Source organism: Styela clava, chromosome 5 (assembly GCF_964204865.1).
Source record: "Styela clava chromosome 5, kaStyClav1.hap1.2, whole genome shotgun sequence".
NCBI lineage: Eukaryota > Metazoa > Chordata > Ascidiacea > Stolidobranchia > Styelidae > Styela > Styela clava.
In genome coordinates, this window is record NC_135254.1 from 15,677,962 (window position 1) to 15,696,778 (window position 18,817).

Genomic DNA, 18,817 nt, shown 5'->3' on the forward strand with positions numbered 1-18,817 from the left:
ATTACTAGGGGTCTAGACTCTAGAGAATTAATAATATGGAGAACAAATAGTGGTAATTATACCCAATGAGCGTATTTGAATAATTTCTATGGTATATGAAAAGGAATATAAATGAAATGAATACATAATTAAAATATTGGATTTAAGAAGATAGGATTAACTTTGGTTTATGAAAAACAATTATAGCACCATGTGAAAAGATCAATTTCAATGACTACTGAAAGCTATTGGTATTGGCTTTATTTGTTGACAGAAAGCCTGAAACAGGTCTTCCGGATATCTATGCATATTGATTTTCTGTTTGTTGTTGTTTTGTTTTATGCCAGAGCAACTAAAAAAAAATTGATTGATTGAAACCAACGACTAACATACCGAAACGAAAACGAAACGAAACGAAAGAAACAACAACAATATTCGAAAAATGTGCCACCGCGTGGACGGGTCTTCTCGAAACATCTGACGAATCAGTAAACAAGTCCAGTCTTGGAAGCACAGGGGCAGGCGTTTATCGTAGCCAAAGTGACTATAAAGTTTATACCGGTAGTCACTTTGATCTTAGCAAAATAGAATTACAGTACAGTATTCTTCAAATCATTCAAACATGATACGGTATATCACGAAACATATAGGTGAGTTACAGTATATACCATAAACTGTCGATCTGTCTTTACAACGAGGTTGAATTTGGGAAAGCAAGGAAATTAACAATACTGTACCGTTACGGTACCGGTAATAATAGGCCTACCGGTTAAAAAATTACAAAAATTACACCACTACGACGTCACCATCACGTCTTAGGGCTTGCCAAAGTATAATTACGATCGCCCGAGATGGCATCTGCGCCGCCGATAACGAACTCGCTAAGGCCGGCGATGTCTCTCCTGTCGTTGTGACGAGAAAACAAGAGAAAGAGCTTGCTCGATTTCGTGTGATCGTCTGCGCGTTTTGGACGATCATTCGCATACTCTGGTGGGCCTTATTACGCCACAGTGACGTTAAAAACTTAAAATGACGTAATTTTTGGGTGACTCAGTCAGGTGAGGGTTAGGAATGACATATGCAAATATTGTTTAGCCAGGCCAACTAGAAGTACATGTGGTACTAAACTATACCAAACCCCGGTACCTACCGTAAAACCGGCTAACTTCGGATGATTTCACTATATTTTGAACAATATCTCCGCCGCATGTTGTTCAACTGAAGCCAAATTTGGAATATAATACATTGTGGCTATTCTCGTCTTGATAAAGTCGGTTCCATATCCATCAAAGCCTTTTTTCATTGAAATTATTGTCTTTATTCGTCTATTCTAAAATTATCTAACTTCGGATGGCCACTTTTCTCTTTGCGTCAACTCGTCGTGAGAGAGAAATGTCTGCGTAAGCAATGACGCGTGACAACGTCGCTGGATAGACCTTACGCCGCCACGACCCGTCTTGCGTGTTGCATACTGACGTTTGTACGTGACGTTACTACGTGACGTTACTCTTGCCGCTTCGCGAAGCTTAACTATTTATTCTTGTGTCCTTTATTATAACTCGTATATATTTCACAAACTACTCCTAATTTATTGCAAAATGCTAGTTCGTTCTTTTATGATCGTTTATTTTCAATGCAAGAAAAAAAAAACGGAAGAATTGAAAGTACCTAACACTGGTGTAGGTTGAAATTGAAATGCAATATGGAACAAGTAAAGAATGAACAAAAATTAGACAATTAAAAATAAACGGATGAATCGAATGAAACACTGGCAAAAGTAAAAATTGAAATCAAAAAGCAATATGGAACAAGTAAGGTATGAACAAAAATTCGACAGTTAAAAATAAACAGATGAATTGAAGGAAACGCTGGCAAAATCAGGAATTGTAATCATTTCCACATGGGTTAGACGGGTCTTTGCAACAGTTCTTGTGGAACCAATGTGATAGATCAGATTTAATGTGTTCACAGGTAGATAGATAAAGTCAAATGACAATAAACGGATAAAAACGGCATAAAGAAACTTCGCCACTTTTTTTTCATTTTGCGCCTCACCTGTATGTGGTCCAACCTCCTGCTGTGTGCATCTATGTAGAGTTCTACGCTCACCTGTTAAAGATATTATTATCATCTGTCGATCGTAAACAGACATATCCAATCATTATGATCGTATAGATACATGTTTCAGGCCTAACGTATTACCAATTGCTACGGTATCTATCGGTGTCGGAGGAAGTATGCAAAAACAAAAATCGACAAATTTCATATGCATTAAGCGTATGCATACCCATATTTTTAAATAAACAACATATGACTGAGACGATAGTGATGTTTTTGTAGGATTTAGTGACTAGGATCATGGATAAGCATAATTTTTAAATTTCACAAAACTGGGCGCCGCGATGTCTGGCGTTCAGATGTAGCAGCGAGTAACGCACGAGCTACGCAAAGTGACGTCGGCTACAAAGAGAGAGAAAGGGATTTGCGTCGTTGACGTCACGCTGTACGTAATCATCAAAACGTCGATATTTTGATGTAATTTTTAAATCAAAATAATCGATTTCACTCGAATCTCGTACGACACCTTGTGATCACTGTATTTTTTTGTATACATTGTGTACGCTCTCTAGCGCTTGGCGGTGATTTGACGAAGGTAGCGTCTGTAGAAGTCACGATTTGAGCCGCTCGAAAAAACGGTGTCATTTTTTTGGTAAAATATGATTTTTTGAATGATAAAAAATCAAATCGAGCGATTGGAGGCTACGGCAGATTCAGATATGTAAGGCCTTACTATAGAAACCGACAGAAGCGCAATACGACGGAATTTAGTTGAGATATGAATGATTGAAAATTTCATCCGAAGTTACAAGGCATCCGAAGTTAGCCGGTTTTACGGTACTTTTGAGAAATTAAATAAAAATGTTTTTAGTGATGACATGACAGCATGATACTTCAATTGCTCAAAAAGATGGTTTTCCAATTTAAACTATTCTAAATTTTAAAATTATTTCTAAAATCAAGAATTTACAGATATATATTCCTGTATTAAGATAGGATATACAAATTTATCCCGGGGAGAGGAAAGCTGATAACACAGCTTAACCATATGGCGAACCATGGTCTTTCGTCCGGTTACCAATCCATGTCCAGATGTCCGGTACTGCTGTACGGTACGGGTCTCGTAGTTTCGTACCTAGTATTTCTAGTACTGTAGTAGGCGTAGCATACCGGTAACAATTTTTTGACATGTCAATCCCAACCCTCACTTGACTACGCCATCCAAAAATTCCGTCACTACGACGTCACAATCACGTCATAGAACTTGCCAAATACCGTACTCGTACGATCGCCCAAAATCGCATCGACGCCGACGATAAAGAACTGACTGACGTCAACGTTCTCTCTCCTATTGGGATCGTTGCCACAAAAAAAGGAGAGAAATGGCTGTTCGATTTCGGGTTCTCGTCTGCGGGTCTTGGATGACAGTTCGCATAATTTGAAGGGCTCTATTACGTCACTGTGATGTCGTAATGACATAATTTTTAGATGGTGTGGTCAGGTGGGGGTTAGGATTGACACGTGAAAAAATTGTTATGTTACGCCTACTAGAAGTACGAAGGTACGAAACTACATGAGACCCCTGCTGTACTGCCATATGCTGATATGAGATAAGTTCAGAAGTTATTTGTTTTCGGAATCATGGACTTGATGGTGGAGGAAGCCGCAACCGACCAGCGGTTACGTGAACCACCCAACGAAATAGAATTACTGTACCGGTACTGAGGTACCGTAATTATAAATCGGTAAGTACTGTACTGTATAAACAGATATAAGAGAATAGTAAATCTGAACATTGATTTTTTGTTTCAAATTTTTACCTATAAAATATTCAAGCCTCGTGGCATGTGTGCTTATTAAACAATTTTCATCATTAAATATCTTGCGCAATATTTCTTTCTCTAGCCCAGAGTGAAACTAGACTTTGTTCAGTGATATTTATTGTTAGGAATTGGTTGATAAAACAACTGATTTTGTCGGAGTATGGCAGAAGGAGTGACAGATCAAACACCAAAAAAAGAAATAAAAAAATGTCGAAGCGACTTCAGATTTGGTCAAGTGCTTGGCGAGGGTTCGTATTCAACGGTGATATTGGCTGAAGAAAAAACAACTAAAAAGGAATTTGCAATAAAAATCATTCAAAAACGGCACATCATGAAAGAAAGAAAAACTGCACATGTATGTAAAGTTTACTTTTTGTAAAATTGAGAAAAAATGAATATATTTCCGGGCTCAATGGTGTGGCTCATCATGTTAAGCATTAGGAATATGCTTACCACCACACCTCTGATTGACCTGCGTTGATTTGCATGGTTAATTATGTGCAAGAGGACTGACTTCTCGTCCCCATAAAGTGGTTCGTGTAACAGCGGATTGGTTACGTCTTCCTCGATCAAGTCCGTGCTTCTGAAAATATATAACTGGCTAACTAATCCTATACATGGACTGGTGATCGCACAAGAGGTCTAGTTTCACCATTATTATGATTGAGCCACACTATTGGCTTTACTTTCTCTGGGATAAATTTGTTATATTGAAGTCAGTTAATGTTGTTGGCACAGATGAAAGGGCTCAGGTGCAAACTACATGTCCGTTATTTCATCTTGAATAAGTTGTAATCTATTGACTGAATGTCAAACCGGAAAAATATTCAAATATGTCGTAGAATTTTTCATCTATTCACCAAATTTTATTTGATTGACTATGTCTTGCCCACATCTTTATTATCATAATTCGCACACGTTACCACTTTATCTTATATTATACTAATATTTTACAGGTCATGCGGGAAAAGGAATGCCTAAAAAGATTGAATCATCCCTTTTTTATCAAACTTTATTTCACTTTTCAAGATGAAGAAAATCTTTATTTCGGTCTGAGTGTGGCAAAAAAAGGAGAATTGCTAGATTGTATTCTAGCTGCTAAAAAATTTGATTTTGTCACTACTCGTTTTTACGCCGGTGAACTTGTAGCAGCACTTGAGCATATGCACTCTATCAATATTATTCATCGCGACTTGAAACCAGAAAACGTTTTATTAGATGACAATTATCATATTCAAATCACTGACTTTGGCACTGCAAAGGTAATTGAAGATGGCGACCTTTCGACAACAAGAACTAGTTCTTTCGTTGGTACCGCCCAATATGTTTCACCTGAGCTTCTCAAAGAAAAGCAAGCTTGCAAAGCTTCAGATTTATGGGCACTTGGATGTATTATACATCAAATGCATTGTGGAAAACCTCCCTTTCAAGCTCAAAATGAATACCTCACTTTTCAATTGATTTTAAAATGTCAATACGAGTTCCCGGAAGTTTTCCATGAAGATGTCAAAGATATTGTCGAACGATTAATTGTGATAGATCCTCAGGTATTTATAGTGACCTTCTATTATGTTATTTCTCTTATTTTGACCTTTATGTGCATTTAGGTCAATATTATATATTTCTCAATATGATTTAATTTGATTTAAATAATCCAATTGAGGTATATACGGATGTAGTATATCATTTTATTTTATACTCATTCCTATATTTCTCCTAATTTGGCAATTTTTATTCTGTAACGTTTAAAATTACTTCCAGCAATCATTTATGTTTGTTTCAGCAAATTTTTATATTTTCAAAAAAACACTCTTTGATTTACTCTATTCAAACGATGAATGGGGACCATTTATATTGCTATATTCTTTTTTTGTCCTAGACTCAAAGTTCATTTATAAATGTTCATTCAGTCCAATCTATCAATGAATTAATCCTAGATCTTTTATTTCTTGCCTTTTCAGTTTATATCATTATTCAGTATATCTCCTATTTATAAACATTTCAACAGCTTTAGAAATAATTATTGGACATTAAGTGGGCATACAGATCGTGTTGTTGTTATTGTTAGAATTCTTGTTGTTGTTGTAAAAAAACGCTTTTCTCATTAACTACTTGACCAATTGCTTTGAAATTTTCAGTAGTTAAATATTGTATTTTTGACGATAAAGCAATTACTGTTATTTATTTCCAAAATTTCTGTGGGCTCTGTAGGATTCGTTTTTTGTGTGCAATGACATTATCAAAATTAAAAATTCTGCACCTTATGGCGGTGGAAGGTGCAGTATCGGAATTCTACAGTAACATATAACATACTCGTACTACTTCGTTTTGACCTTCGTTTCCATATATTTGAGCATCGCTCTCTTATTTATTTTATAGGCACGTCTTGGTAGCAGTGATCAAGAGGGATATCCATCGCTAAAGTCACACATTATGTTTGAAGGTGTGGACTGGGAAAATATTGCGAACCAGCCTGCTCCTAAAATAATGGCATCGTTGCAGAAAATTTCCAATGGACAACAGCAAACCAATATTCATGAATTGGTTGATGATTTTGATCATGCTATGTTGATTGATGCCACTGGGACAACAGAGTCTTCAAAAGTATGTAATTGGGGTAGTTCAGATAATAATTATTTTTTTTTTTACACATTTTTTGCTTCAAGCAAAGTTTGGTACAAGCAACTAGTGATGTGTAAGGAAGTATTATATATGGGAAAAACGAAATATTCCCAGTTCGGCTTCACACACTAGATGACTAGGCTGGTGAACATGCGATCTGCGCATGAGATTTTTTACCTGTATTGTCTCTCTATTCATCCACTAGGCTCAACGTGCCTTTCGTTCCCCATGTATGTCACTGAGTCGAATATATAGTCATCACAGCTGGTTTTAAACAAGAATATATTTGTTTTAACCAGTTCAATATTAAATATTGCAACTATGGCAGCTTGTGAAAAGATGATGATGATGATATTTTTAAGTGGATTTGCTATTTTCAAGTACCGGTAGTAGTGATCAACTGATGGTTGAAATTAGAATTCTTACTATTACCTAATTCAATTTCCCTGAATTTAAGCTATAAAATCGAAAAATTTCCATAAAATATGGATCATATCAGATGTGATTCCAAGGATTATGTATTATTTTTTGAAATTCACACAACAGGGTCAATTCTTGTTAGCTACCTTCCGGAAATATGTCTAGTTTTTGTTGGAAACGAAGTGAAATCGTTTTGTCGTTATGTTGTTGTTATGAAAAAAACGCTTTTCCTATTAACTACCGGACCAATTGCTTTGAAATTTTCATGGGTTAATAAAGATTGTTGTTGTCGCTAGAATGCTATTACTTTTATTTATTTCAAAAATATCTGTGGCCTCTATGGGATTCATTTTTCACTTTGAAGTTTTGTGTGATGATGTCATCAAAATTAAGAATTTGTTTGCTGAGGTTCTGTAATCATATCTATCTTTTGTTTCTATTTCTTTCATAACAGACAAGTGAAGATCAACTTTCATCTTGTGATCCTTCGGACACTGAGGGGTTCGGACTCTCAGTAAATTTACCTGAAACAGAGAAGCAGAATTGGATGGAAAAGCAAAAGTCTTCCAAATGGCATTCGTTTTGTAAAGGGAAACTTATACTGAAACGAGGCAAGTTATATTTTTTTTTATCTTCGACATTTATTGACATTGATTAAGTTTGTTTATTTAAATTTGTTCAGAACTCTGTGATAGGAATGTGTAATATTAGATGCTTTCAGTTCCATGAATTCTTATTAATTCTTTGAAAATAAAGAACATTTATTTAACTTTTGACTTCTGTTTGTGTATCATTGTACCCAAAAGTTTCAGTAACCTGGGACACTTTGCTCAAAAGTTTTCTATAGAATGTTCCAAATGTAATGAATTTTGTTTTGTACATAGGATGATGCTGGGCATTCATTGGAGCAAATTTTTTTTTAGATTTTTTTTTTACACATTAAAAACCCATTGTGACATTTTTTTATTTTTCATACATTTTTTTTTCAGAATATCTTAAACTGTAGTAGTGCGTATATTATGATTTTAGTTGTTTTAGCTTTGGCTAATTCTAAATGAATAATGCTATTAATTTCAGGGATGCTAGTTTTATTGGTTTCATATTATGTGATTTAGAAAAATTCCTATTAGATTGTATAAGATTTCAGCAGAAAATTCAAAATAATGATATATTGTAAATAGGAATATTTTTATATATCAATTTCTTGTGTCATTTTTGATCGAGGTTGTGTATTACTGTCACATATTTTGCTTACGTAGTATTTTGAAAACTGGCTTCGTGTTCCATTTTTGAAAATATTAATTTATCACATCATCATCTCTTGGTTTAGATCAAGGTGGTCTGAGGTTGTCGGCGTCGGGGCCACATTAGTCCCAAGATATTTGATTATTATTTATCATTAATCAATTTAATTTTGTATTAACAATTATGTTGGTCGTTGAAAATCTCTAACTGACATCCAATGTTTCGTCTCCCAACCTGTTCCTTGTATTAGATTTCAAACTCTTTACATTGAGATTTTGTTTTCCTAAAGCAAGTACTTTTTCTCCCATATCGAGTTAAAACTATGTTTGAATTGGTCAGCTTTCCTTTCGAAACTGACTTTTAAATCAGTTTAGGCTGGTCAAGCACACTATTCAATTATCCTACCCGAATCACTTTTGTCTACTGACTTCCCCAGCTATCACTGTCGCAAGTAAATTCAACCATGTTAGTGATGCTTCAATTTGGCAGAAAATTTTCCCGGTTATTTTTATGACGAACAATACCAAAATGCTACTTTTTGATTATCATCCATTGTTACCTATATCAGCAGATGTTACGCGGGCCACAGATAATGATACAGCATGTGGCCGGCGGGCCTGGGTTTGGACCACCCTGGTTTAGATATTATTTCATTTGATATTAATTTATCTCGGCTAATTTAAAGGAAATGTAAAATATTTAATATTTTGATTAGAAATAGTTTTGAAATACCATAGCTGAAGCTCGTGGGAAAGCTGAATGTCGTAAACAAGAAAAAACCTGAAAAACAATTCCTAATTGCACTCCTTTCAATCATATTTAGTTATTTAATATATTAAATTTTGAATGATCTTTGCGTCAATACGATGACAAATAATTGACTGATATTGTAAAAAAAGCAAATCTATTAAACCTCTGTTAGGTATTAGATATTTTAATTCCAAATGTTATGAGCTCAGCATGATTTAATTTTCAATTTTACAGATCCTTTTACACGAGGCCAATGTTATTATGGATAAAATATAACAATCCATTTTTTGTGGAAAATTTAAGCTATTGTATTAATCCATGAATTAAAATTGAAAGTAGTTGCTCTCACATAGTATCAATTACAATGTACAAAATGAATTGAAAAGATCATTAGTGTTCAAGTACCTTCAAGTTTTTGATATATGTATATTCAGTGTAGTCTCATATTAAATAAATGGGCGCTCCAGAAACCTTTGGGCAGGGGGTATATTCACTTGGCTAGCACAGAAAGTCTCGAATTCGTAGTCGTAACAGAACTAAAATAAGGAAAATCAGAATAAAATTATACCCTAACCTGGTAAACATACTACGGGTACCGAAAAATGTTGTATTATTTGGGAGTGTTTTAGCATATTTATCTTACAAGTAAACTGTGTTTCCTACTTACATTCCATTTGATTTATATCCTTTGTAGCCTTTCATCTTATTGGTTTATTAAATTTGATGCTTAATGAAACCTCTATCTTAACTTTCTTGCACTGCAAAGATTAATCTCTATGAATGCCCTAATTCAGAATATATTCGATATTCCATGTTCGAAAATTTGATTTCAGAATTTACTATTATTCAAAGTAGTCAATTATTGAATTTTACCATCCCCTGACTGTAAAATCTAAACTAGGTTGCAGATTATGTCCTAAAATAATGACAAGTGAATTGAATTTAGTTTTCTATGAATTCACTTTGTTTCTTGGTATTTTTTATATTTCAAAAACACTTTCTCAGCTGCCCTGGTTATCTTGTATTATCTGTGGCGTGTGAGGCCCTGGTATTCATTTACAATTTACGTCACCAATCAGGATGTCGTAACCTTGTTGTTAGTTCGGATTAGCATAATAGACGTGGGTTGACAATACCAAATAACATACCAATATTAATACAAACTATAAACATATCAAAACAACAGAAAAATTGATTGTGTCATTTGATGATCAATTATAGGAATGTGCAAAATGATTTCAAATAATAATTGATGCCAAGAGAATAATAAATTAATGGAATACAAAAATATTTGTCACAACCAAGATCCTTGTAACGGCCGCTATGTTATTAATGATGTGTGTTTTCCTATGAAAATGACTATTGCCCCAAATGTATAACAGTTTTTTGGCTATTGAAACAAACACTTCGCACTCTTTAGTTCTCAAGAAAATAAATCCCAGTTAGCACTGTTTAAAAATTATCTCTCTTGGAAATGGCCATATAATAAAATGTAATGGTATATCTTCCTACCAGGGATGTTCAATACGAATCGAATGTTCGAATACATTCAAAATTCATTATATTCGATATGGTAAAATTTTAACTTTAGGAATAATCGAGTACATTTTCATTTGGATTTTGAGCCCCCAAACAAGCAGATCAAAACATATGATATATCAACTGGTAACGAACAAGACAGAGGAAGAAATGATCTTTTTATTCATGTCGTATAAATATGATCAAAATGAAGATATATTGATTCATATATCATATAATTGTTCATGTGAACTTGCCCCCAATTTAGAATGTATTCAATATTCTCAGTGATGTGTCCAACTCACAACACAAAAACGATTGAAAATCACTGCCGTATAGCTATGAAAATCTCAAACAACATACACTGGTATCGCAAATTGAAAAATTGAGGTTCGGTTTATAGACTAAGTGTGGACTTTTTTGTCTTTGTAAAGCTTTGTTTTACATTGATTTTCGAATTCAACATATCTATGGCCAATTTGTTTTTACAGTCTTACCTCACAAATTCTTTTTGTTGATTATTTGATATAGTCATCACTGTTATCACGCATATTTACTGGAAAACGCTATGTGAGTAAATATTGAGTGAGTTTCTCATATGTTTGTTGTTTACCCAAACCAGAGTTATTTAATTAAACCGGGGTTGTTTGCCCCACATAGAATTTCGGGTAATTCATTTTTGGAATGACTCAAACTGTGATTGCAAGCACAAGTCGGCCGGTCACAGCTTACAGAGTCTATCGTTTTTTTTATCATTTATAGGCTATATTATAAAGTACGTGACATTAGACAATTTGTAACATTTTCAGTTACAAGTAAGCAGTTCAGTTTTAATCACCAATCATGTTTAATGTGCCTTATTTTTTGATTTAAAAACATATTGAATCGTTGGGGATTGATGCCACCAAGAATATCTCTTAGTAACAGTATACTTGGCCAGCACTGAGTTTCCCAATTGTATGACCCCAGACATTTCTTCTTCTACTATTAACTATACCAGAATAAACTATTTGATGCACATTTTGAATGTGTTTTTCTGGTACTTATGAACTAGTTTACTTGTTTTCAAACTATCACTTTGATTCAAAATATTTAATAACTTCGAAGAAAATTCTTTGCTGTAATACTTCATTGGTTAGAGCTCTCATCCTTGAAAAAACTTGAATCCTTGAAAAAAACGTTCTTTTTCTAAAATTTTAGTTACCGGTAAGTGAAATTCACAATTTCCTAGCTGTGTTCTTGATCATATTAACTTGATCTGTTTCAAGTCTCTTAGTCAAATTGCATTTACTGGTAAATGTGGCACCACCATACTATATATGATACTTGTAACTCTTGGTGATTCAGTTATCATCCATATCTCTGCGCAGAGATAAGTTTTTCAATTTTGAGTGATTATTTTAAACATAATTGTCTTATAAAATTGAAAATGTTCTTTTCTTTTTCAAAAGTTAAAGGATTTTTAATACTAACTTCTTGGACAAAATTGATCCAACTAGAATAACTGAATACGAAGAACAATTTTTTAGTCCACATGCGAACCAACCATGCCGGTTTGGTAGATACTATTCGCTCTGAAGTTATCAGAGGACACCGAAACTAAATTGAAAGAAATTGTGCTTAACTTCGTCAAATTTCTTTTTTGTAATTGTCTCATTTTGTTTAATTTCAGGTATGATGGAAAAGAAGAGAGGTCTGTCTGTAAAACTAAGGCAGTTTATATTAACCGAAGGACCCAGGCTTATTTATGTTGATCCGGTATCTCTACAACAAAAAGGGGAAATTCCATGGTCTGAAAAACTTTCTGTCGAGTTGAAAACCTTTCGTATTTTTTATGTGCACACGCCAAATCGCACATATCACCTGATTGATAAAAGTAACAATGCTATTAAATGGTGCAAAAAAATTCAGGAAGTATCAAGGCATTACTTTGGAAATAGTGAAAAGGGTAACTCTTCTTCATGACGCCAGGGTTGTCAGGTTTGTTAGATAGGGATGTCCATTATGCTCAAATTTTCAAAAAGGGGTCTGCTATCTTTAACATTGGAGATGTGTCGATAAATCTGTAACACTAAAATCCATAGTATCTTTTATTCAAGCAATGTTGTATGTTTTAGAAAGCATATTATCAATTTCAGAATGCTAAATTGGTGAATTATCTTTAAATCAGCATATCAAATTTATTTAGTGAATAAGTAAGTCAAATTTTTTTTTTCACCCAGTAAATAAATCAATCAGACACAAATTATGAGAAAATGACAATTGCACCCTGTTTCTGGGGAAGGGAAGCCAAGTGGAACCAAAGCTGATTATTGAATAGTTTAAAACAGCTGCCAAGAGTGTTGTTTGTTTTGAAACTACTGTTATGGACATGATGAAGCATATAAATTTGACGAATTATCCAACTAAGATTGCTTATCAGATATAATATCAGATATATTATCTCTGGTACGCGGTGTTAGGTGAATAATTCACCAAATTCATACAGTATCCACTTTGAAATCACATCTTAGGCAGATTAAAGGAATTCCATATCACATTTCAACCTGATAATTGTATTGATGAATTATCTCGGCTTCTCCGTATTTTAAAAGCTATGTATCAATTTTCAGTAATTCAATGAATAACGCTAAATTATTGGTTCCCAAAGTTGATTAAACGGGGGCCAGAAATAGAAGCGGAAGGATATTTGCGGGCCAGAAGAGGAATGCGTCTGCACGGGATCGGTACCAGTGCTTATAATTAAGATACTGTTATACTTAAATTGTTACCATTTACCAATTCATGAACTGTGATAATGACGTAACAATTGGCTGTATCTGGAATGCAAAAAAAGATGAATTGCTGCCCATGGTTTGGGAAACACTGCGTTAAATTACACCATTTTAGAAATATCTGAAACCTGATATAAATGAAATCTCAGGCTAACGGAATGGTGTTAGTGATAATCGCTACATCTCTACGAAATTTGTATTCACAGCACCTCATGTGGAATTGTGTAGTAAATTTGTTGCTGCAGATTCCCTGCAAATATTTTCTTATTAAAACAGTTCCAAGACAAATAATGAAACTATGTCATCTTATTCAATCCAGGGATATACGAACAAACAAAGCTGTTGGACATCCCTATATATAAAATCTGACAATGATATAAAGTAATCAAATATACATAAATTGAGTGATGAACAAAAACTTAACCACGTCTTGAACTATTTTTATATTTTTGAGCGGGTTAAACTATTTGAATGCTTTTCCTGAGTGCTAGCGAGTGTATTTAAAAAAAAAACAAGGATAATTGGGCTGAGTCACTGTCTGGAAATGTGTGTGAAACTCAAGTCATCCTTAGTGTATGTTATATATATATTTCGTCATACCTTTCAATTTAGCATAAAAATTCGAAATATGTTTGGTAATTGAGTTTCAGGATTCTCAAATATTAATTCTGTTTATCAATATATTTGGTATGGGACAGGTTTGTTTACAAATAATTCTGGTTCTAAGAGTTTTCCAAATTGAAAATTGATTTGTAAAATTATATTAGTTTGGAATGTGTAGGATTGATATGCTAGGACAGGTATGGGCTATACAAGTATGACTCATCTATGTTTTTTTTCTTTGAGTTATTCGAAAGATTTTGTTATGGGAAACTGGTGTGTCAGTATGATAATAACCCTACAGTCAGTGGTGGGTTGACATGCACCTCGTCTCGGAACAGTATTTCTCGAACTTTTCAAGCCGGGCCCCCTTTTTTTAATTTGTCAAGTCTCACACCCCACCTCAAAAATATCTAGCCAATTATAAGCTACAAATAACAGATAGTAAGACGAAAGTATGTTTCATTCAAAAAACACGTTGAAAATATGTGGATGGAACATAAATAATGACATAAATGAAAAGTTTTGAAATCTAAATATCCAAAATAATGCGAGCAAGATCAAATCTGACGAATATTTTTATTTTTAATTAGCTTCACGCCCCCTTAAAAAATCATCTACACCCTTTTTGTGGAGCACACCTCACCGTTTGAGAACCACTGTCTTAGGATGTTGTAAAAAATCTGCGAATCCAATTTTGTTTTTGTAGCTATAAATGTGGCGTGGTTTTCCTGTTGTTTGTTAGTAAGTTTGAATCAAAAGAATACACATTTTTAAAATTTTGAATCCCATTTCTGCTTACAGTGTACTGAATTCTACTTTCGACATGCCTTATAGAAAAATATATAAAGGGTCACAATGCAAAGAGTAAAAATTTTAAACAGTTATGCCAGTGATGGATGTTTCCCCGACCCTTGACACCAGAAAAATTCTCCCTATTCTTTACTATTACAAAATTTTGGATGCTCATTTTGTGAATGTTTTGGAAAGTTAGCACTTACTGATTCACATGCTTAAAACCATCATTTTTATTAAAATATACAACCACGTGCCACTTTCAACTATGCTTGAATAACTGTCTGATAGAACGAAGTGTCTTAGCGGCTGCAAAAATTGCAATTGTTACATCATCTTTGACTTCTTGCTGAGTGGTCATTGTTACGAGAATTAATAGGGAAATTGATGCTTGGGGAAACATCAATACTGAAATAACCCATCAGGATATAAAAGCAGAGGTATCAAACTTCCAGGCAAAATTCCAGTATTCCAGGCAAATTTTTCTTAATTTTGCGAATCTCCTCAATGCAACTTCCTATTCTCACTTCCTCATATATTAGTTCCCATATTTTAGTTATATTGTTTCAAAGCTATGTAAATTGCGTGTATGTTATGTTTTTCTGTCTTCAGATAAGCAGCTTCTATTTCAGATCAGCTATTATTTATTTGAGGTCTTTATAGAATTTGATTTTGGGGTTCAGCTATTTTCTTCTCATCTCATTTGTAAAATTTTCATTATTTATTTCTTGTCATTTATTCGTTATTCAAGTTCTATATGTGATGTTTTTGTTCACCAATTGAATTCAACTTTTTGTTACAATCAGTAAATTTGAAAATCAAAACTTGATCATGAGTCATGACATAGCTCTCACAAAATTGTAATGGAAAAATATATAACTTTTTAATTCTGTATTGAACGGCGAAATTTATGATCTATTTTTGTTGTTTTAATTAGTTGTGGAAAATTTTTCATTCAAAAGTTTGGCACTAATTGTTAAATAAATGTATATTCATATTCCTTCCCCTAGTTGTTGAGTTCTTGTTCTGGCTTATTCTTAGTATTCAATTTATTTTGTTTCCTAGATACAATTGGTTAGTTAATTAACAAGTCCATGCATCTGAAACGAATAACTGGCTAACTAATTCCATACCCGACATGGACTGGTAATTGGAAAAGGATCCGTGGTACATACGCTATATAATTAAGCTGCTTAACTCAAAGAAAATAATGTACATAATTTCATCAAAACTTCGACATATTTTGGGCTACTTTTATTAGTACATTTTTTGTAAACAAATTTATTTATTTTCATGGCAAATCGCTTTGGACAGTGTTTGGATGCATGCATGAATTTGTGTTAAAACCTTTCGTTTTTAATTGCAAAGTTCAGAGTCCTTTACCATAAAATCCCATTTCTATATCTGTAATATAACTAACTGTTCCTACACAAAAATATTGTTAATAAAGCTGCATCTAAAACAACCATCCAAGAGAATGTTTTTCAGTTGTGCAGTCCAGTTCCTTTGAAAAGGTATCTACCATTCAACCGTCAACCACAAATATGTTACAGAAAAATCAACTGTCATTTAGATAAATTTTCTCTATCTATTGCTACCAATTCATTTTGATAGAGAGGACCACTGTTTATATCTATTATAGGACTAAATTCTAGAATATTTTTAACAATTTCTGATTATTTGAAGTTGCTTCCAAATAGAAAAATATATTTCTTACTGTTCAATACTGGTATAATTAATGATTGTAACATTGTTTTGTTTTCATGTCAAATAATAAATAAACACCGCCTGTTAAATAGTGTGCATAATTCAAGCTAATTTAACTACCCCGAGTTGTCTTGTAAGATAGGAAAAGATTCAACATTGTGACAGTAATGGTCTGATTTACATCATGCGTGATCTAGTTCCATGGGAGTTCCTCAAATCATGCATTCATTCTGACATACAAAGTCCTTTATGTAAGTTCATATTTCAACTAAGGTAAAAATATCAATCATACACAAATTAGGAGAAGAATGACAATCGCATAGCATCACCGTGAGAAACAAAGTCTGGTATCTAGCAAGGACATCAAGGGTTCTATCTAATATCACAAAAATAACGACTTTTGGTTTCGGGATCTCTGGTATTACGGTGATTAGAAAGTTTAGACCCCATTCTTTGAAATTTCCTGGCTACGACCTGTTTTATGCTATTTCTTTCTCAGCCTGGATCTTGTTTTCTACACCATCGCAGCACAGTGATAGCTTTATTTCCTGTCAGTTGCCATGAAGATGCGTTTTCGATGCGCCGTCCTACACTGCAACTTTTTTAACTCGACTGTTAACTGGACATTAACGTTAGATCACCCACCCTAATCAAATAACTAACGATTATACGGTAACACGCGATTATACGACGCATTGATTCCGAAGGGGGAGGGGGGTCTCATACCCACATTTTGCATTGGTGGCTTTGTATAAAATATCCATTTCTGGACTGTGGCTTGCAGCATAACTGGGCGATTAGTCGTGTTTCGTCATAAGATTGAACTGTCAATTTAACAATCTATGACGTTTTGGCAGAACCCTTCCGTTCCGGATACAGCGGAACGCAGTTTCCCCAAATTGGAGATACCATAAACTTACACTGTTAAATTGTTCACCAGCAATATCACTCAACAGTCATCATGCGAGTGTGATCAAACATTAGTGTAAACCAGAGGTGACGAACCTGCGGGCCGCATGCGGCCCGCCAAGGACTTTCGTGCGGCCCACGAAGCATTCAGACAATTCAGTGTATGTTTGGCGTGAAGTCACAAACCTCCAAAAACTGTACAGAAAGAACGGAAGCGCAAGTGTTACCGTATTCGTATTACTGGCAACAACACTATTTTCAACACATCTATTTTTTTGGATCATCGATTCCTCTAACAATGGATCAAAATGACCATTGTCGTAGCATAGTTACGCTCTCCTATCGGCAAACGCATACGGTTTAATATGGAAGGAGTAATCTCACTTCATGAAAATGTGATATTTTTGTGCACGATACACGTGATATTTGAAAGTAATAAAAAGTTTATAACTTCTGCTCAGTGAATGGTAGATCTCAAAAAAGTGCCTATGTTTTAAAAATCAGTTAATCGTGATTAGAGGGATTCGTTTACAATTTTTGTATCCGAAGGCTTGCGAAATACGGATCTTTTGTACAAAGCCGCCAACACTAATGCAAAAATGTGAAATAAAAAATAAAAATAAAACTACGTTCTGAAATAACAAGTTAGTAACTAACTATCCAGTTGCGGTTCGGGTTAGGAAAGATTTGAGGTTTTGAATTTCCGACGCAATCTGGATTCTTAGCCCCCGCCCACCCTAAAAATGTAATTGAATTATTTATAATTTACATTCAATTTTGAGCGGAGGCGGTGGTTTTTTATAAGGAATCTTTGGACAAAGGATCCCGAAATACTTTTCTGAGGCATTATCAACTAAAATTTTACGCGACACAAAATGTCATGAAGGAAGATTCGATAATGCGTAGGTTGATATTATCAATGGGGGAAAGGGTAAATCGTAATGAATCCTTAAATTTTTATGCAACTGTTTACGCAATTAGGCAGGTCACTCGTGAAAAGAGCCCACTTTTTCGACGGATAATGTTTTTTACTGTTATGTTATGTTGTGGTTTAGCTATTTTGCAGTTGCAAAGTATTTCATTGGCGACCAGTAGGAGTCTATTTTCAATTTATTGCTTTCTAACTTTAATTCTGTTTTTAATGTAACATGCGGCTGCGTCTACCAGTGATTTCCCGACACCCCCCCTATAGGGGGTGAACACCCCCCCTAAAATTTCAAACACCCCCCCCCCCTAATTTTGAGGTGCGATTCAACACTGAGGGGTTCTAAACCGCAGTCTGCGGGTCAATTACGGCCCGCGTGACGATTTAAAATGGCCCGCCGAACTTGAGTGAAATAGTTTAACCCTTCATGTGGTACCTTTTGAGTTTTAGATACCGTCTATTGTTACATCATTATCACAGTTTAAGCACGTTTATTTCGTAACAATTGAATTATTCCGGTATCTTATGTATAGGTATGGGTATTATGATTACACACTGCAGTATTTTAGATATCAGCCATATATTAAGAAAGCTCAAAGATGTCACAAAACGAAAACTAGGAACTGAAAACAGACGTTTTTTAGATGAATGACAGCGTTTTTATTTCTTTATTGAAAAGAATCAAACTTCAA

At 34.2% G+C, this 18,817-nt stretch overlaps 1 protein-coding gene across 1 annotated transcript; it reads left to right on the top strand.

Annotated features, from left to right (window-relative positions):
• The first annotated feature begins 3,904 nt into the window (after positions 1–3,904).
• LOC120343953 (3-phosphoinositide-dependent protein kinase 1-like) lies at positions 3,905–16,380 on the top strand. The gene is made up of 5 exons (XM_039413007.2): positions 3,905–4,215; positions 4,817–5,407; positions 6,240–6,464; positions 7,357–7,513; positions 12,088–16,380. The coding sequence occupies exons 1-5, from the start codon at positions 4,021–4,023 to the stop codon at positions 12,378–12,380; spliced, it is 1,461 nt and encodes a 486-aa protein (XP_039268941.2). The 5' UTR covers positions 3,905–4,020; the 3' UTR covers positions 12,381–16,380.
• The last annotated feature ends 2,437 nt before the right edge of the window (positions 16,381–18,817 follow it).